The sequence below is a fragment of the Babylonia areolata genome, chromosome 6 (genome assembly GCF_041734735.1).
Source record: "Babylonia areolata isolate BAREFJ2019XMU chromosome 6, ASM4173473v1, whole genome shotgun sequence".
NCBI lineage: Eukaryota > Metazoa > Mollusca > Gastropoda > Neogastropoda > Buccinidae > Babylonia > Babylonia areolata.
Window position 1 is genome coordinate 21,784,660 of NC_134881.1, and position 20,329 is coordinate 21,804,988.

The following is a 20,329-nucleotide window of genomic DNA, read 5'->3' on the forward strand; positions in this document are numbered from 1 at the left end:
GCGGATATTTCAAAATGGCGACCTCCATGGACAGTAAGGTCGATTGCATGTTCCCAGAATTGTTGTCAAAAGAAGGATTACTCGAAATACTATCACAGGTGAGCAAAGTCAAAGTTTTGTTTTGTGCATACTCTTCGGCTTAAGTTGTAGAGATGGAGTTAGAATGCACTCACACCGACAGTAGAAGTGCACACGTCGTGCTGGGGGCACACGATACTTCACCGGCGTTCCTTCCTTCCATGGAGTGACCACAATCGAATGTTGATTACTGTAACTGTTCTTCTTCTTCTTTTTCTTCTCAAGTTCTTCTTCTTCCAGGGAAGCGACCGCAATCAACCAGTTGATTATTCTGTCACTTTGGAGGAGGTCGGAAGCGCAACAAAAACAACAAAAAACAACAACAACCCCCCCCCCAAAAAAAAACACCCCCCCAAAAAAAACAACAACAACAACCAACAAAACAAAAACAAAACAAAACAAAAAAACCAACCCAAAAAACAAACAAACGAACAAACAAACAGAACAACAACAAAAAAAAAAACACTATATAGTCAGTCTGGAGGCCCTTGACACGAAGGTGTTGATGGTTGTGGCCTCCACGATGCTCTGGGGCAGGCTGTTCCAGTCTGGGATTGTTCTTGGTAGGCTCGACACTTTTTGGAAAGGCAGTTCAATCGTCTACAATCCAGATTATCTCTGGTAGTTTGTAGGCATTATAATACCCACGCATGCCACAGTAACAGTAGGAGCGCATGGACTGTTTAAAGGACAGATAGGCATACACACTGATTTTGTCAAGTTCAAGTTCAAGGAATGTTGCTGATATTGTGTGCGGCATCTTGTTTGGGTGTATTGATGGTTGTGGCCTCTCCTCTGTCAGGCTAGGGCAGGCTCCATCTTTTGTTTCATGCTGTTCATGCATACCATTTCATGCCAAATTTTGTATAGCATAGAGAGGCGGGCAGTTCAACGTCTGTCCTGGAGCAAGGGCCATCATAGTTCATCAGTCATGTCTGATACGCTGGAGGTGTTATGATAGTGCCTCAAGACGAAACGTGCTGCTCTGCGCTGGATACTCTCCTGCGTGTGGGGGTCCCAGAATGTTGCAGCATATTCCATGATGGGTCGTACAATTACTACAAAGATCTTGTATGCTGTCTCTTTGATTCCCCGGAAGCTGAATTTTAAATTTCGCCTTTAGAAGCTGAGGGTTTTGTTGGCTTTTGAGCAAACATTGTTGATCTGTTCATTCCAATTGAGATCTCTGGTAAACGTCAATCCAAGATATTTAACGCTGCTGACAGTTTCTAGTGTATGTTCATGTACCTGGTACTGGGGTTGTGGTAAGCCTTTTCTGCTACAGGTTACCGGTAGTGTGGTGTATTTCCCTGGATGAGAGACCATGTCCCATCTCTTCTCCCACACAGCAAGCTGGTCGAGGTTCCATTGTTGATGGGCTTGGTCATCTGGTGATGCAACCACATCATACACAGCTGTGTCATCCGCAAACAGTCTGGCATAGGCAGTCAGTAGGTCTGGCAGATCGTTGATGTAGACCAGGAACAAGCAGGGGCTAAGCACGCTACCTTGTGGTACTCCAGACTGGACCTTGATAAAGTCTGAGTGTACACTGTTGACTACCACTGCCTGCCTTCGGTCTTTGAGGAAGTCGGAGATCCATGTGAGAAGCGTTCCCTGGATGCCGTAATGGTGTAGCTTGTGGACCAAGAGTGAGTGGTTGACCTTGCCAAATGCTTTTGTGAAATCCACGACAAGGATGTCAGTGAGTCTGTTTCCCCTGGGCCATGTTATTTACAAGCTCGTCCGCAAAACCAAGGAGTTGAGTCTCACACGACCGTCTTCTTCTGAATCCATGTTGTTGGTGACACAGTTTGCACTGTTGGGGGGATCTGCAGGAAAAAGCAGATAAAAGGACCATTATTTTGCAAGATCTGGCCAAAACCAGCATGAGATTATTTAGGCTAGACCAGCAGGAAATTTCAGACTAGTTAGCCTTACATGTGTTCTGTGCAAAGTTTCAGAGTAATTTATTAGCCTGGCACTGGGCATCGATCCTCGATCGATGTGCAGTGAACAGCTCGACATTGGTCCTGAATAATGAAAGGATGTAACGTTCAATTCTCTATCAATGGAAGTCTATGTGGACTTTCCTTGATTCCTGGCTTTGCTTTCTCTGCTGTCCAGCATGAACTTTTCACAAATGGCAGATACTGAGATAGAACCGCGCACAGAAAAGTCCAACCAGGAATCAAACTCTTGATCCACACATTGGTCACGTGACCCTCAACACCTCTTCCTGACTCCATATTTGCCAAATCTCCCACCAAAATTACCAACAAACTCCCAATATATATATATATATATATATATATATATATATAATTTACAGACGAATTCCCACCAAAATTGTTGTTTGCAACAATTACTGATGTCATTCAATGAAATTTTTGTTAGGATCTCCACTAACTTGACTAAGCACTGAGCTTCGTATCAATCAAGGATCTATGCCCAGCTATGTCGCATTTATTACTTTAGAGATTTATGCCATAGTAGGCCTTATGACCAACAATGACTTACTTTCTAAATCCCAACATAGCTTTCTACGCGGACATTCTTGTGTTACACTTAGAGGTGATGAATGACTTAACAGAAATGTTAGTGGTGAAACATTTGATGTTGTCTATATATATATATATATGGACTTCACTGTCTTGAGGAAGGCGTTTGACTCTGTTCCACATAATTGCACTTCCACCAGTTATTCCATGCCACAATCATTGAGAATGTTTGCAGTTGCCTGTTTAGGTTGGGGTATGGGCAATTGGACTTAAGCTGCTCTGGGAAGTTGAGATCCCTTCCTACCAGGAGTATCTGGTTGTTTCGCCCCATTGTCAGTTTGCCCCATTACCAGTTCGTCCCTAGTCAGTTCGCCCGTTTGCTGTGTTTTCGCCCCAAACTGCCTGGTTTATTTCAGTGAACATCACAGTGCTTCGTTCTTCCAATAAAGACAAACAGAACGTACTTCCTATGTTTTTATTTACATACATGTATGCACACACAAGGTTGTGGGTTTCTGCTATTATCCTTCTTACTCATTTTACAGTTTTTTTTATAATTTACCTTTTCGAAAACTGTGAAACAACTTTTACAAGCCTCTTACAGCTCTTCCACTTTGATCAGTCCTTACCAGTATGATCTCAAAAACCTTTATACAACTTCATAGATAATTACTTTACTGTCAGTGTCTACTGTCTAGTCTTGTTGATCATCTGATCCATTTCTCCATGCCTCTTTTCTCCTTGACTCTAGAATTATGTAATATGTTGCATTGTATGAATCTTTGCCAAACAATATCCGAATTGGTACTTCATTGCCTGTTTCTGTGTTCTTAGCCATCCCCTGTTTTGGCTATGATTATTACTACCACTAGACTCCTGCAAATTCAAAGAAAACAATACACAATCAAATGTTTATAATTTATGAACTGGTTGGGAGCAAAACCACAGTGAAAGGGGCAAAATGACCTGTGATATGGGGGCAAACTGGCTGGCTTGGAGGCAAACTGGTTGGGGGCGAACCGACACAAGGGTGAAACGACCATAAACTCTACCAGGGTATGTGCATTGTTAATAGCAACAGCCTTACTGTGGGACCATCAGAACTGGTCTAGGCTAGCTTGATCTGAAACATTAGGTCTGTAATACTAATAGGCGCAAATGTATAGAGATTGTCTCCCAAGAAGTTTCAGCCTAATCCACAAAAGCTCGCATTGAGCTCAGAGCTCTGGAACAATGTAGCAAAGCAATGATCACTCCACCTCCTCTATTCCTGTCCTTGTGGTAAGTAGTGTACAGGTCAGGTAGAATCTCTGGATTGCCAGTGTCAGGACAAAGCCATGTTTCTGTGCATATAATGATGTCCGGCTTGATGATATCCACCAGATTGATAATTTCAGCCTGTTCCCTCATTACTCCACTGGCTTTGTACCTCCCAACTCCCATTCTTGATTGCTTTGCTAATAAGTTTGTGTGTGTGCATGCATGTGTTTCTTTGTTCATGCATGAATGTTGGTGTATCTGATGTATACTTATGTGAGAGTGTTTGCGGGGAGTTCAGAGGGTCGGTGTGTGTGTGTGTGTGTGTGTGTGTGTTTGTGTGCCTGTACGAGAGTGCGCATGCACATATCAGCGTTAGCTGACTTAGACCACATATATCTGAGTAATGCACATTTATAAAGTGTTTGTATACTGTATGCGCACTTTTATGCACAGTCTTATCTGTGACAGAGTGATAGGTGGGATAACCGCCTATTGAACTTGATTGTACAAAGTGCGCGTGTGCAAGCATGCATGCAATCTTCTTATCTGTGACAGAGTGATAGCTTGGATATTTATATAACACTAACAGCCTCTTCACCTTGATGCAACAGGTGATTGGTTGTACAAATTGGGTAACTACTCCTGGGGTTTGAAACACTTGTATTACTTAGTTTTACACTTGAACTAGGTGAAAGGGATTGACTTACTGGTATGCACGTATGTTGACACAGAGTCAGAAAAAACTTCATCTCTAACCACCAGATAGACTGGTGCAACAGCTTAGTGGTTGCAGGGTTGGCTTTCAATCTTAGGGTCTTGGGTTCGAATCACGGTCATGGAGGCTGGTGGGTAAAGGGTGGAGATTTTTCTGATCAACAGATTTGTAGACCTGTGAGTGCCTGACCCAGGTTCTTGTTTATACACATGCAGAAGATCAAATACACACATGAAAGATCCTATAATCCATGTCAGCATTCAGTGGGTTATGGAAAAGAACATACTCTGCATGCAGCCCCCCCCACCCCCACCGCCCCCTCCGTCCCCACACCTCCTCCCCGAAAATCAAGTATGATTGTCTAAATGGTGGGTGTGAAACTGGTCATACAGGTAAAATCCCAACAGTGTATATGATGTATACATCATACATGTATATAGATGACTGAACATGTTACTTGGTGGGTATGGAAACAAGTACATACCCGGCATGCACACCCTCTCCCACCCTGAAAATTGAGTAAGACTGTCTACTTGGTGGAGGTAAAAATGGTCAAAAGCTCACTACATGGCACTAGTGTATAATATACATGTTATTCAATATATGAGTGAACATGGGAGTCGCAGCCCACAAACGAAGAAGAAGAACCACCAGGTTACTATACCAAATGTTGATTTTTCTTTTAGCCAGGGCAGGAATTTAGTTGAAATAGCCACTCATCCAATTGTCTTGGACATCTGTACTTGTGGACAGTTGAAGTGCTCTCTTAACTTGATTGTTGGGCCAGTTTTGACTGTTTCAATGCAAAGGTGAATGAGTGGTCAACTTGGTGCAGGCTGTTCACACTTCAACTCATCTCCTTTTCACTGAGACACAGAGTTTTCAATAAAACATGTCAATGTGCAAACAATACACCAGACTTTAAATTCTCTGTGGGACTGGTTATTTCTTCTTACTATTAAAAACAAAATTACAAATTTACATCTTTTCCTATAAATTACTAGTACACTGCGCCCCAATACCTCTCTGACATATTTCAAATCTATGTACCCTCCCATTGTCTTTGCTGTGCGGCCAATGATAGAACTGTCCACATCCCGAAATACAAAAGAGAACAGCATGGTGGTCGAGCCTTTCATCATCTACTGTTCAAATATGGAACTCTTTGCCTCACCACGTCCGTCACAGCCCCTCACTGCCTTCCTTAAAATTTAAGCTCAAGACTTTCCTCTTCCAGCAGCATTTCCTCCAGACCCTCTCTCATGCATGAAAGTAGTCAGTTGATTGTGTAGGTATATTTGTGATGCTGTATTATGTGTGCGTCAAATGTATGTGTGGATGGATGCATGCATGCATGCATGTATCGTATGGATGCGTGTAATTGTTTGTATTGTACATATAAGTTTGTATGCACATATACGGTTATTGTGCATGAGTGTGAGTTGAGGACTGAGTGTGTTTCGTATGCATGTGTGTGTGGATTGTAAAGCACTTTGTGCAATGAGGAAAGTGCTGATAAGTGTCCAGTTAATATTATTATTATTTCTGTTTTTATTATTTTCATTATTATTATTATTATAGATTATGTTAAATCATGTCTGTTGACTTGTCATTTCCTTACTGGTAGTTACTTTCATTAACTGTCTGAACAGTCTTTGTGTTAGGAAGTGGAAATGCGAGGGGACAAGTAAATGAAGTATAGAGCCTTTTTTTATGAACTTAATGAAGTCAGTGGAATGTCCCCAGGACAGTTATAAGTTATCTAGGAATTTCTAGCCCTGATGGGAATGCTAATTTCTCAGCACTGCTAAAGTGTCACTCTTCACTGCACTTGAAGTAGCATTCATAAACGAAATATATGTGCGTGCTTTGTTTCCAGCGCTTTGTGAAATTACCTGATGACCTTACAAGCACTAGCAGAGATGATCTGCTGGAACTGTACTATCAGTTCATCATCCCACGTCCACAGCGGAAATATCGCCAGAACCGACGAGGAAGGGACATGTTAAGAAAGCAAGTTCTGCAAAACAAGAAGAGAAGGATTACTGGTCCAGATACCTCAGCACCACCAGTCAAGTAAGTTCTTGTCAGTTCTGAAGTGACCAGAGTTAGTGGAAACAGTAGTAAAATGTTAGATGACAGTATGTATTACATAGTTATTTGTGACACTGTTATCAGTTGAAAAAAAAAATCCATCAATTTCTTATGAAAAAAATAATGAACATATGATATATATGTAATGCAAAAAGATTTATTAAAAAAAAAAAAAAAGAAAAAAAAAGAAGAAAAAAATATGATTGGCATTTCAGTTTACTCTCTTTCTGAGCTTCAGCCTCTGTTGAAACATCAAGAGAGAGCTATTTATTCACTTTATACAGGTCTGTTATATACGCCAATGACATGAAATGATGTTCATTATGGTATAAGCGCAAAGAATTATGACCTGTAATGTCTTATGTTTAGTTCACCTGGCAGAAATTGCTGGTTTAAATTGAAGTTGAATGGGATTGTTGCTTCAGTAAATAGTTCCACCATTGAGTTTATTTTATTTATTTATTTTTTTATGAAAAGACAGCTGAGGTTCCAGCCTTTTTTTTCTGAGTGAACCATGATCATAGGTTTTATTTTTTTATTATTTCACATTGCCTGATTGTGAATAATGTTGTTAATTCATAAACCCCATAATCATGATATAATGAGATCATTATCTACTCATGATCCTATTTCAGTTATCTGATAACCACATTGAAAAAGTTCCTGAACCCATGTTGAATAACTGCAGTTGCTGCCAGTAGTGGAGTATGCATTTTGATCAGTTTTGTTCTGAAAACATTGAGTTAGCATGCAGTGGCTGTGGTAATGCATGTACACATAAATGGGTTAGTCTTCAGAGCTGGTTGCACATGGGTGTCTCGTAGTTGGATTTGACTCCCACATGTATTGACAATAATTCAAAATCAGATGTTTTGCATGTTATCAAGATTGTAAGTGAATAAAGAAATTTGTACAATTTTGTGTGAATCTGTTGTGAGTTTGTGTCTCAGTTGGGATGGACGTTGTTAAAAGAAAAGAAGAAGAAATCTGGAAAATATTGGCTCCATTTGTTGACATTGTAAGGTGTCTGCATCATTTGTTGCTCATAGCTCAGCCAACTAATGCACAGGGCTATAACCGGGTTGTGCAATGTCTGACAAAGACAACATTCTAGATCTATACTGAATATTACAAGACATGCAAATGGAAAACACCTTCCATCTCCACTTTGCCCATCCCCACCCTCAACACACTCACACAACTGTTCTTACAGAATGCATTACGCATGTATTCAAGTGCATGGAATGGAAAAAAGACTAATTCTTGCAAGAATTAAACCATATTTTTTGTGACTTATAAAGATTGACAAATATACATTTGTAAAACTGAGTGACTCCAGGGATACATCAGTTTTGACTGATTTTTTTGTATGCTTGTTATTATTATTTATTTAAAAAAAAATGCAATTGGAGATTGTTAAAGATAGAAAAAGAAAGAAAGAAAAAAAAACAACATAACCAACAACCACCAAAAAACCGGAGGTTTAGAGGGCCCATAAAAATTAAAACGTGTAACCAGTGCGAAGACAGAAGGATTGAGGCCCCTCACAAAAAAGAAAGAAGAAAAAAAAGGCTCTGATTGACACAGAAAAGATGTCGCCAGAAACAACAACAACAACAACAACACACACACACAGGATCGATACATATCAAAACATCAGTAAATCGTATAGTTGTGCTTGTTTCTTATCCTGGAGAAATAATATATCACCAATAAAACTTAGGAAGTAGATTCTGATGTTGGTAGATTGAAATTACAAGTTAGTATTGATAATTTAGTACACTGGACTGATAGATGGCAAATTAAATTTAATAACAATAAATGTAAAGTTTTACACGTAGGCAAAAATAATCCACACTATAAGTATTATATGAATGGTACGGACTTGCAGGAGACTTCATCGGAGAGAGATCTTGGAGTCATTGTTGACTCTGGTCTCTCTTTTGATGTCAATGTTAATGAAACCATTAAAAAAAAGCCAATAGATTGACCGGAATGCTAGTTGGAAACATACAGTGTGAAAGTAAAGACATAATGGTGCCATTATTTAAGTCATTAGTCAGGCCAGTCTTAGAATATGGGAATGTTGTTTGGAATAAGGGTTTAGTGAAACATAGACAGTATTGAAAATATTCAACGAAGATTCACTAAAAGAATCATTGGCTTTGCTGATATGGACTATGAAAGTAGGTTGCAAGCACTTAAGTTACCTAGTTTAGAATATAGAAGACTGCGTGGTGATTTAATAGAGATGTATAAAATGACACATGGATTATATGACAGCAGAACTATAAACTCTTTGTTTACATTGAATGAGAACAGTACCACAAGAGGCCATTCCTACAAACTATTAAAAGTTTCAGTTAAAACTTCCAGATTTGCACATTTCTTTACTAACTGAGTAACAAATGTTTGGAACAATTTGTCACAAGATGTTGTTTCCGCAGGAACAGTGAATACATTTAAAAATTATCGTGATATTCATTTGAAAAATTTTAAATACAAAACTCATTTACATATTTATTGATTTTTCAAGCATTGCGCACTCAATGTTGAAAAATGCATCAGACATATGTGGGGACTCTCTTTTTCTTCCCCACATCAAGCGGGCAAAAGGCCTTGTCAGGCCTGCACGCCTTGATATGATATGATATGATATGACATCACATGCCGCGCTTTTTTCAAGTGCAGGCAAGCGCGCAAATGACACAACACGTTCTTCACATTGCATGGCCAACACATCATTCCTCAACAGCAGGAATCCGTAAATCTATTTTCGTTTACACTTTCCAGTGTTACGTCTTTACGTATTATCTTCGCAATAAATACACGTGTCAAGAATAAAAGAAAACAGAGGTGAAGGAACTAAGGACTATTTTCACATGGATCGTGCGGACTCATGGGCGGAAAGTGTAAACTGGACTGAAACATGCGCTGCAATTGTTTTCGTTCGACCACACTCCGTGAAACACTAAGTGTAGTTTCCACCAGCGTTCGAAATCTTCGTCTGATACACAGTGTACTCAGATCTGTTGACTCACATCAAACTGGTAAGAGTTTGTTCGAAAATGAATTGTGTATGTTGTTGTTTGTTGTTGTTATTGGTTTTGCATTTTTTCTTAGCCAACTAAGTTTGTATACAATCATTGTTTCTGACACATGGGCTCCCATGATGGAGAGATTATGTTCCATGTGGGAGAGATGATGTTCGGAAACGGGCGCAGTCTGCTGGTGTTGTTCTGTAAGAACGCTTTTCGTTAAAGATGGTAAGGATAAAAAATAACAACCTTTACTTACTTTGAAACATAAATGTGCTGTCTATCTTAGTTTATCAGTTTGCGTTACAGACGTATGGAATGCACTTGTAATCGACTGATCCGTCCATGATACGTCAGTGCCTCCAAGTTTATCGCATCACTGTATTTTCTCTAAACAGCGCCGTTTTACGTCATATGTTCTGCTGATTTAATTATTATTGTGACTGATTTAAAAAAAGATCAGCCTTGTGGGTTTCCTGTTTGGAAGAACTTAATAATGAGATGTTGTCAAATGTTTTTTTTTTTTCTCCTTTAAAAATAATTTTGCGCGATAAGATGGACAAAATTGTTTTTCATGGTTTGTTCAAAAGCTTTATTCATTGATTTTTGCGATTTTGTTACTTTATTCATCAATTCAGTATTATTATTGTTATTATTGTTATTATTATCGTTCTTTTTTTTTTTTTTTGATGTGTTTGGCACAGATGTAGGATGGTAACAAATATTATTGCTTCTTTTTTGTTTGCAGCTAAATACCTGTTAACTGAAAGTCAGTCTGGCATTGCCGAAAAATGCTGTATTTAGCTTTTATCAAAAAGTAGAACCAAACAAGGAAAATGAATTGTATGTGACATTGATCAATCATTAACCTTGAGTTACTTAAAGAGGGTATAACTATAAGAGAGCAGTGATTATTGAGATTTTTTTTTTTTCCAGATGTCTGGCTCACATACTTGTGTGCAAAGAGAGCATCTGTTCTTCTAATTACCTGATTTGCTTGTCCATGTGTCTGTACACATGTAATAATGTATCATTGTATGCCCATGGTAAACTTTTAAAACAAATCCATTTTCTGGAAATACTTTGTTGACACCAGAATTTGGTTAAAGAGGTAGCAAAAAAACAACGACAACAAGAGAAAAAAAAGGGAAAAGAAGAAAAAAAAAAAAGAAAAAAGGAGAAAATCTTTCTGCACTTTCCAGTTATGTCAATATGGGCGTTAGTCATCCAGATTTCCTTTTTTTTTCTGGATCAGCAAAATATTCTTGGGTTGTTTGTAGTCCATTGCTGGATTTGTAAAAATCACTTTTTGTTCAGTTGCAGTTATAAGGCAGTGGTACATTCTATTTTGGTGTCTGCTTTGTATATTAATTTAAAAAAAAGGAAAGAAAGAGGAAATTCTGGATGGACCACAGAGAATGGCACTGATGGCATTGACATGTTTATGTTGATTGCATTCTGATGTTTCAAATAAGGTACTATTATAGTATTAGAATAAGCATTCAAACTTACAACACTTTTTGCAATTTCTTGCTTTTTGTGGTAATTATTGAGCATGCAGTAGCTGCTTTTATTTCATTATACCCGAGTGGTAAAGTCATGGAAAATACAGGAGTGGGCTCTTTTAAACAAAAATTTATGAGAACTAATAACAAAAGACGTCATGTAGATATAATTATGTTTGAAAGTGTTTCAGTGAAATTCAAATGCTGATCCATTGCAGCCAAGGCTATCCAGCTGTGTCCCTTATGAAATTATATATATTTTTACGATGAACCAAAAATACAGTTTTGAGTCACATAAAAGCCATAGCATGTTGTATTTTGTGATGATTTTTAACATAACCAATTTTTGTCATTTATGAAGGAAATGAAATGAAATCAACAAGACTTAGAAAGGAAAATGAACTGTAATTAAAACCTCCAACCCCTAAAATTGAAATTTTGTATTGATTATATGATTGCAGTGCCAACATGACCAGTGTGTGGCGCAGCAAGCGTCTTGCTCTGAAGCGGGAAGCACATCCACAAGAGCCGGTACCTTCAGCTGCAAGTTCAGCGTGCAGTGCAGAACCTTCATGTGCACAGCCATTAAAATTGGTGTTGCCACGGGCAGTGAAGAAAAAGATGACTTGTGCAGAACGCGCGAGATTATACCGGGAACGTATGAAGAAAACAGACCCAGAAAAGTATAAGGAATTGGTTGAAAAAAGCAGAGAGTACAGCCGGCAGTACCGTGCCAGCATGACAGAGGAAAAGCGGGCTATATCAAGAGAGCAGGCAAAAAAGAGGGTACAGGCAAAAAGAGACAGAGACCGGGGGAAACCAAAGCCAGTCCATACCAGAAAAAAGATAAAAGGAGAGCAGAGACACTGGGGAAAACAAAAGCCAGTCCTTTCAAGAAAACAGGAAAAAGAAAAGCAGAGAGAAATGTGGAGAAGCCAAAAGCATGCACAAAGGTTAAAGAAAACTCCTGAAGAATTGAGTCTTCAAAATGAAAGACGTCGACAGAGGTACCAAGAAATGAAGGCAGCAAAACGAGGGGCAAAGAAAACTGTTCTCGAAGAACTGGGTCTTGAAAAGGAAAGATGTCAACAAAGGTACCTAGAAATTAAGGCAGCAAAACGTTCCCAGGAGACAGAAAATGAATTGGATCTGGCTGAAGACATAGCGATTCTGAATGAATCTAAATCAGCTGACCAAAAGAGGACACAAATGGAGAAGAAATCTCCTGAGAAACTGAGATGTGAAAGAGAAAGACGCAGACAAAGGAATGAAGAAAAGAAGGCTGCACAGCGTGTCTTGGAATCAATCGAGGCTGAAATATTGGTGATTCAGGGTGAATTTGGATTAGCTGACCAAAAGAGTGCACAAATGGAGAAGACAGCTCTTGAGAAATTCGGATGTGAAAGAGAAGAACACCAACAAATGAAGCTGGAAAAGTGGGCAGAACAACAGCATTTCTTTGAGATGGAAACAGAATTGGCCTATGCTGAAGATGCGATGATTCAGAGTGAATATGAATCAGATTTCTGTTGGTCAGAAGATGCCAGGAGAAAGGCTTTTTCATGGGCAAAAGCACACCTTCCAAGCAGCCCAAGAGAATATGCTCAGACAGTGATAGACCTCATCAATTTGGCATCTCCGGAGCAGAAAAGGGTTTTGCAGGCAATGCTTGAAGACAAAATTATGGCTTGCAAAATCAGGGAAGAACTGATCTAGTCAGTAGACTAGAAAATACAGAAACAGCTGGTTTTTGTGTGTGTGTGGTTTTTTATTTAAAAATTTTTTTTTTAGTTGTCAAGAGCTCTGATAGTGGTTTAAAAATATATTAAAAAAAAAAAAAAAGCATTCATCCAGCTGAAGTGCTTTACAATGAATGAATTATACAACATACACACAGTATGCCGAAGTCTGCCAAGAATCTGACCAGTAAGCAGGCCAGATGTTCAGTTCTAAGATAGGTGGAAAACCCAAGGAGAAAAGGGAGAAAGAGAAATATCAGCACACCTGGAGACACCAACAACATCTCTGCCAGAAAATGAATTGGTGTAAATAAACAACAACAACAACAACAACAACAGCGAGAAAGGAAATGTCTGTGCTGCTAAAGGTCCTGCGCAGTTTGCACCAGGACTTTTTACAGGCAAGATCAGGATCAAGGGTAGGACTATTGATAAGTTTTTTTCTGTGTTACATTGTTGTTACACATTTTGGACTGCTAATGCTATTGTAATAATTATCCACTATGAATCATTTTTGTAGTTTGATTTCTGGTGCTTCATTTTGGTCACATAATTTGGCCCCAGTTCTGGAGACTGACCCACACAGTGCTATGCACACAAAGACGAATGATATGCGTGCACTATTGGTAAATCATATTTTCCTTAATTACTAGGTAGTATTGTAATGTGATTAGTTTAATGAGTTTTCAAATTACTCAGAATGTTCTCTTGAACATTGTTATTTCATTGTCTTCTATTTGAATGTTTCTGTCTCTGGGTCACAAGAAAACTATTACAATGTTATTAAATATAGGTGTGATTTCACTCAGCAACTTACTGTTGTAGATAGCCATTCAAAGGTATGAGATTTTAGTGTTTATTCTCTGACAGGAAGGCCATGCCAGAACCGTCTCGCCAGCTCACATCGTTTGAGGGCCACACAGCAGGCAATCGGCTGAAGCCTCCCCCATCCTGCGTCAACTTTGACAAGAAAGTGATCAAGCTGGGGGGTTCCAGACCTTCTGGCGAGTCCCACAGCCCATCAGCTGGTCAGAATAACGTCAGTGACTCGTCAGCAAGCACCACCACTCCTCCAAGTCCTCGAATCATCAAGTTGAATCGCACATCGTCGGGTGATGCCAAAAGTCCCACAGACAAGAGTCCTACCAGTGCACCACAGACTGTTACGCTGAACAAAACAATCAAGCTAATCAACTCTCATTTGAGCGGCTCGGGGAATTCGGCCAAGAAGTCGCTCAGTGATGACAGAAGTGTACAGCCAATGGTAAGCTGATGTTGCTAGGATTAGGAATATGAGTGGTGTATGTGTGTGTGTATGCAGGCAAGTGGGCGAAGATAATGAGGATTGGATTATAGATCTGAAGGATTTGTGTCTGCTTGACTTCATTATCATTGACATTTACTTTTCAGGGTTTTCTCGTGTTAATTTAAAATGAAAATGTGGGGAGAAAGAATGAATATAAAAAAGAATCTGGTTGAAAGTAATTTATGTCATAATGCTATATAAATCAAATTTATGAAACTTTGGTACCCAAAAGTACCAGCTTTTGGGATGAGCGCATGCCTCCAGACTCGTCTGTTTCTAGCTCCAGTCATAATTACAGATCTTTGTCAACTTGATTAATGCAGTTATGAAAAGAAGTGAAGTATCACTGTCATGCATTTGCAAAATAGAAATGTTAAACATATTCTTAGCATAACCACGACAACAGAAGGATCTCCCTAGCTGAATTCTGTAGAGAAATCAACTGTGATGGTAGAAGAATACACTTCAGACAACAAAAAAAAAAAAAAAAGAAAAGAAAAGAAAAAGGATTGTGACATGGTGAACATCTCAAATTTATCACAAATTCTGTTCTGACAAATATTAAAACAGTAGTGAATAACAAAATATACAATATACCAAGTACCAATACATAATTGTGAACATACAATACATTTATACAATTTCATGTGAATTAGTACAAAATATTAAATTTGGTTTCCTACTTTGTGGTACATGGCATTGAAACTAAAGCCTAGCAGATCAGGGACAGCTGTATTGTGTAAAGTTCCAGAAAAGCTCTGACTGAAAGGTTCTTGTCTGACTGACAAGGTCTGTGTTTACTCATAGGCATTGTTCAGGAATGTGTTGAACTGTATTACACCCCATGTTGGAAAGTTGGAGCCTCTTTTGAATGGTATTCTCCCACCTTGTGAAAAATTTGTGTTGGAGGTTATTTTCTGTTGCTGCATTTGCCTTTCTTTTCTTAAATTCTGTCGTCTCATCCTTTTTTTCCTGCCTCGCTGGTCCATTCACTTATCTTTTTTCTAGAAAGCCTCAGTTTTTTTTCTGATCTTTTCAGGACTTAGTCTTATTGGGCATTTTCCCTTTTGTAGTGCTTTTTTTAGTTGCTCCCAGGTTGTGTGAGTTGTTCGCTGGCATTTTTGAGTTTTGTATGCCTGTTATATGATATGAAATTTTGAGTATTGTATACTCCTGTTTGTGTTGGGGTTAATTTCTTTAACCCTCTGGTGAAGAACTGACAAATGTCAACAACAGAGGCATGTCCTTGGTTTATATGTATGAATACATAGTGACATTTTCTTTGCAGGTGGCTTCTGTCTCTCATTAGTACTTTTTATGGCTCTGTAGGATTAATGGGCCATCATAAAGCAATCATGATTAGTGATTTAAAAATCCTAGTCCTGTGTTTCAGGAGACAGACAGTCCAGAACCAGAGAAGAAAGTGAAAATCAAGAAAATCTCCTGGCCGTGACCGAAGCTGGCAGAGCACAACACAGCGCACCATGCCACCAGAGAATAACTGTGGACTGTCGTCTCAGCACCAGGCTCAGAGTAATACACAGTCAAAGCAAGAGGCGGCTGTGTCTGAAATAGGCAGTGAGGTTGCCTCACATGTTTCCAGATGAACTCAGAAGTCTACTTGTGGACTTTTTTTTTTCTCCTTTTATTTCAGGGTTCACAAATATTTAAGGACCACTTGAAAACTTGCATTGTGAGAATTCATTTAATTCATCTCTGATGCTGAATTTGCAGCATACACTGTATGCAGCCAGTGTAATGAGCACCACTCATAACCTGAGGTGATTTCTTGCAATTTCTTTCATAGTGAGAAGCCAGAGCTTTCATTCATAGATCACTGAATAGCTGAAACATTGATTTTTCAGATGCATTTATTCAAGCTGTTCATGGTGCATATGTACCTGATATAGCCTTTTATGTGGTCACCGAGAGGCCAGTGGTAGACCTTGGGCAGTCTGCATAATATAAATCGCGTAGTTTTTAAAAAAACTTTTTTGAAAATGTACGCGCTTTCATGAAGTGATCATGAACTTTTTGTGAACCCTGTTTGTAAAGATCTTTTTCTTCTGCCTCGACACGAAGAGTCATTGGGGTGCTGCATGGAAGAGCTGTCCATGATTTTTGTGTTGTTACAGTTGTATTACAATTTGACTGATCTGTATATGTTCATCTACTTCATGGTTTTGAACTTAGTATTTTTGTTGGTGAATGGTTACTTGTTGCTGTTAGTATTCATTCTGTGAAAGGTATATAGTGTGTCGAGTCACAGCTGAATGAAAGAAAACAGTGTAATCAAAGAACAGATTAGACTTCTCTTTTTCCCTTTCTGTCTGTTTTGTGCCTCCAGTCCTTTTTACTCCCCCTGAGCCCCCTCTTTTTTAAAAAAAAATTATATTTTAAATATCCATGATTTTTTTAAGACTTAAAATAGCTTTAATCATTTATGTCATCTCTACTTGTGAATGGAGTAGGAAACTTATATAAAGAAGTCTAGTGTACATGTTGAACCATGTTCTTGATCCCATAAAGTAAATCAATCAGGTTTTGTCACTTAGATCTGTTGAAGAGGGGATTGTTATTGTGGCCACACAGCAGCAAGGTGGAGGAGTCTTCTTGGGATCCTAAACTGGGCAGATGCCCATGATGTAAAGGTGTGAATGGTATTCTGAATGCCTGCTGTGTACATGGAAAAAGAATTATAATCAAATTCATGTGTAGATAACCATCTATTCAGAGATGCGAATGGTATTCTGAATGTCTGCGGTGTACAGATACAATAATTAAATGTGTTTGAATAACCATCTTTTCAGACTGCCGATTGTATGTACTGTTTGTATGTGTGACTGCTGATCATGTGTGTATTTTGTATGTGTGACTGCTGATTATGTATGTATTTATTATGTGTGTATGACTGCTGATTGTGTGTATGTTTGCTTACAATGCGTGATTGCTGATCATGTGTACATGTGTGTGACTGCTGATCATTCGTGTGTGTAGTATGTGTGTTCAGCTGCTGATCGTGTGTGTATGACTGCTGATCATGTGTGTACTGTGTGACCTCCAGTCAAGTGTGTAGACCATATGTGTGTGTACTATGTGTGACTGTTGATTGTATGTGTGTGTGTGTTGTCTGTATGGAAGAGAGGGTCACTCACTATACCCCGATAAGTGCACTGCACTTCACAGTAAAATAATGCACTGCCCAAAACATTGGGTGCTTTGTTTATAAATTATAGCTTTAGGCATCGTTCCAGCATTGACTCGGCTCTAGTTTAACGACAGTGATGATGTCGTCCTCAAGCATTCGGCAATAGAGAGAATGAGTTTAAAGTGATCATCTGGCTATTTGCTTCAGAGTGTCTGTGGCACTTTGGCACTGGATGCAAGTGGAGTGGTGGATAAGTGGATGGAATGTTCACTCTGAACTGCAAGGCAGCATGTGTCTGGTACAGATCACAACCTGTCTGTGGTTCTCTCTCCTCCCCTTCATTTTCTCAAAGAGGCGTCACTGCGTTCATACAAATCCATCTACGCTGCACCACATTTGCTAGGCAGACGGACCATCAGCATAACCCATTTTGCTAAGTCAGACCTTGAGTGCATGCATGTATTTGTCTGTAGAGCTCCTCCATGCGAGCTGACACGTGATGGGCGCTCCCCCCGCCACTTTTTTGTCGTTGCCAAAAAATGACATCACTGGTATGTTGCCTATGCATTGAATGGCAGACATTTGGCAACAAGAGACTTTAGGTCCCTGGTGTCTCTGGGACAGGGCTGTGTAATTGCCCAGGTAGGTACCATCACGAAGGGGCATACGGAAGGCTTGGTGGCTTCTCTACCCGAGTGTGGCATGTTGGAGCAACCTGCAGAAAGTTGTCGGCAGTCAATGGCTGGGTTGGATCAGGCTGTGGGAGTGCACTTCATGTGCCTGCAGGTCACTGAGTCTCATTCTGTGGTGGAATTCCTGATGGAAGCGGGTTTCCATGGGGAAAATTTTTGCTTAAGGTTCTTTAGTGAGAAAGGGGACCGGATCCATGACAGGTCTCTGGCTGTGTATGCCTACCACCTCCCCTTTACCTCATTCTGTTAACCTTGAGTGATGATGATGAGGGTGCTGAAGTTGGATGGGAATAGGGTTGGTGGGGTGGGGGTTGCAGACGTAAGGAATTAGTTTAATAACAATATTTCCTTAACCTTTTAGTGAAAGATTTCCATTGCAACAGATACCAGCTGTGATACACACTTTGAGTTGTCAGCAAAACCGTACATCACACACGCACACACACACACTTGGTAGTTGTCCCTGTGAACTGCAGTATAAATATTTGAGTGACACAGAGCAGTGTGTATGTGTGTGTGTGTGTTCTGTCCACTTGCAGTTTTATAACTGCAGAGCACAGTGCCCTGTTATCATTTGCCTTCAGCACTCCATTCCTCATTTGTACCCTGTTATCATTTGCCTTCAGCACTCCATTCCTCATTTGTACCCTGTTATCATTTGCCTTCAGCACTCCACTCCTCATTTGTAGTCAATGTTTTTCCCTTTTATATTCGAAACAAAAAAAGTCCGCATTTCATTATTTTATATTAATGCCATCATCGCACAAGTGTACTGATTGGTTGTTGATCACATAGTATTTTATATGTAATGTAGAAACACACATAAACAACTTGAAGCATAAAGATATACGTACACAAAGCATAAAGATATGCATCTATATGTGCATGAACACATTAAAGCAGCATGTATAAGCACGAGTCATAAGTGTGCCTACATGCAAACAAAACAGGCTCACACACAAGGTATGAACACAAAAGCAGACCATTAAATACCCAGCCTTCTTGAGACCCTCTGCAAAATTATGCACATGAACACATTCAATAGAAAAAGAAACAAGGTTACACTTTCAATAATGAGATTGTTAGATATCTTGAGTGTTCTTTGATCTGCAAGCAACATTAAAAAAGAAGGGTTTTAGTTTTATTTCACCCATGAATGAATTGTCACACATGCCTGATTTTTGCAGACAGAAATCTGTGACTGCTTCATCCTCCCTCTCTTGCAAACAGTCCCCCCCACACACAACTGTCTCAACCACACACCACTTTTTCCTGACTCAGACATACAAATTTGTGCAAATTCCCTCTCATACTTTCTCTCCTGTCTCTTTATCATGCATTTGCTCTTGTTCATTCTTTTCTCTCTCGTTCATTTCTTTGCATAGGCTAAATATACACTGGTACAAATATTTTTCAACAAATGTAAAATCATATGTACATGTACAAATTAACATGGAAGTTTCCTTCACTCACAAAATAAAAACATTTAAGATAAAATCTTTTTCTTTAAAATACATATTAATTTAAAAGAATTATGGAAATTATTTCGAGAAAGTGCAACAACCTTTCATTTATCCCCCCCCCCCCCCAAAAAAAAAAAAAAAAAAAAGGCAAAGAAAAAAAAAGATGTAAATGCAATTAGTATAGTTTATCAGACAAAACAAACCTTATTTTATAAATTTTCTGTTTGCATCTCAAATAAATCTATATAATTTCTTGCGCTGAATAGGTCTCTGTCCAAATTAGCGTTCACCAATGAATGAATGAAACAGTTTAAAGCAACAAATCAAAAGTAAATCTTCCTCTCGATGGCAAAGTTAAATTGATTCACCCCTCACCTACAGTCTTTTAAATCACTCTTTTTTGCTGGCGGTTTTTATTTTATTTTTTATAGTTCATTCCAGTACATGAAACTTATACAACTTAAGGACAATTACCATGACCATAGCCTGTTGAAACTGCAGTCTCTGTCCTCTGGAGAAATCAAGGTGCTAGTGGAAACACCATGGATCAAACTTTGTTCGTCACAATATCCCAATCTCACCCCTCCCCACACAGATGCACAGAGCTGAATGTTATTTAAAAATGAACATTAGAATATTGAAAGTATAATTGCTCTGCATAAAGTGTGAGTAACACACAAAAAGAAAAAAGTTGTAAAAATGTATAATCGTTTGTTTAGAATAAGAAAGAAAGAAAAAAAGTTATAAGGAATTCACTGTTCAGACTCTCAAATTTCCATAAAAGAAAGAA

At 38.9% G+C, this 20,329-nt stretch overlaps 2 protein-coding genes across 3 annotated transcripts; both read left to right on the forward strand.

Annotated features, from left to right (window-relative positions):
• The first annotated feature begins 8 nt into the window (after positions 1 to 8).
• On the forward strand, positions 9 to 17,039 carry LOC143282833 (ashwin-like). The gene is made up of 4 exons (XM_076588647.1): positions 9 to 98; positions 6,434 to 6,630; positions 13,801 to 14,194; positions 15,630 to 17,039. The coding sequence occupies exons 1-4, from the start codon at positions 15 to 17 to the stop codon at positions 15,687 to 15,689; spliced, it is 735 nt and encodes a 244-aa protein (XP_076444762.1). The 5' UTR covers positions 9 to 14; the 3' UTR covers positions 15,690 to 17,039.
• On the forward strand, positions 9,085 to 13,348 carry LOC143282832 (uncharacterized). Of its 2 annotated transcripts, none has more exons than XM_076588645.1 (2): positions 9,085 to 9,698; positions 11,653 to 13,348. In XM_076588645.1, exon 2 carries the CDS (start codon positions 11,660 to 11,662, stop codon positions 12,905 to 12,907), a length of 1,248 nt encoding a protein of 415 aa, XP_076444760.1. In that variant the 5' UTR covers positions 9,085 to 9,698; positions 11,653 to 11,659; the 3' UTR covers positions 12,908 to 13,348. The 2 variants fall into 2 exon arrangements, with proteins under 2 accessions (XP_076444760.1, XP_076444761.1); XM_076588646.1 differs by lacking the exon at positions 9,085 to 9,698 and adding an exon at positions 9,717 to 9,914.
• Positions 17,040 to 20,329: the final 3,290 nt, after the last annotated feature.

Coding starts and splice junctions, on each gene's coding strand:
- LOC143282833 (XM_076588647.1), top strand. CDS start 15: ATGGCGACCTCCATGGACAGTAAGGTCGATTGCATGTTCCCAGAATTG. Junction 6,631..13,800: donor ACCTCAGCACCACCAGTCAA/GTAAGTTCTTGT, acceptor ATTCTCTGACAG/GAAGGCCATGCCAGAACCGT. Junction 14,195..15,629: donor ACAGAAGTGTACAGCCAATG/GTAAGCTGATGT, acceptor CCTGTGTTTCAG/GAGACAGACAGTCCAGAACC.
- LOC143282832 (XM_076588645.1), top strand. CDS start 11,660: ATGACCAGTGTGTGGCGCAGCAAGCGTCTTGCTCTGAAGCGGGAAGCA.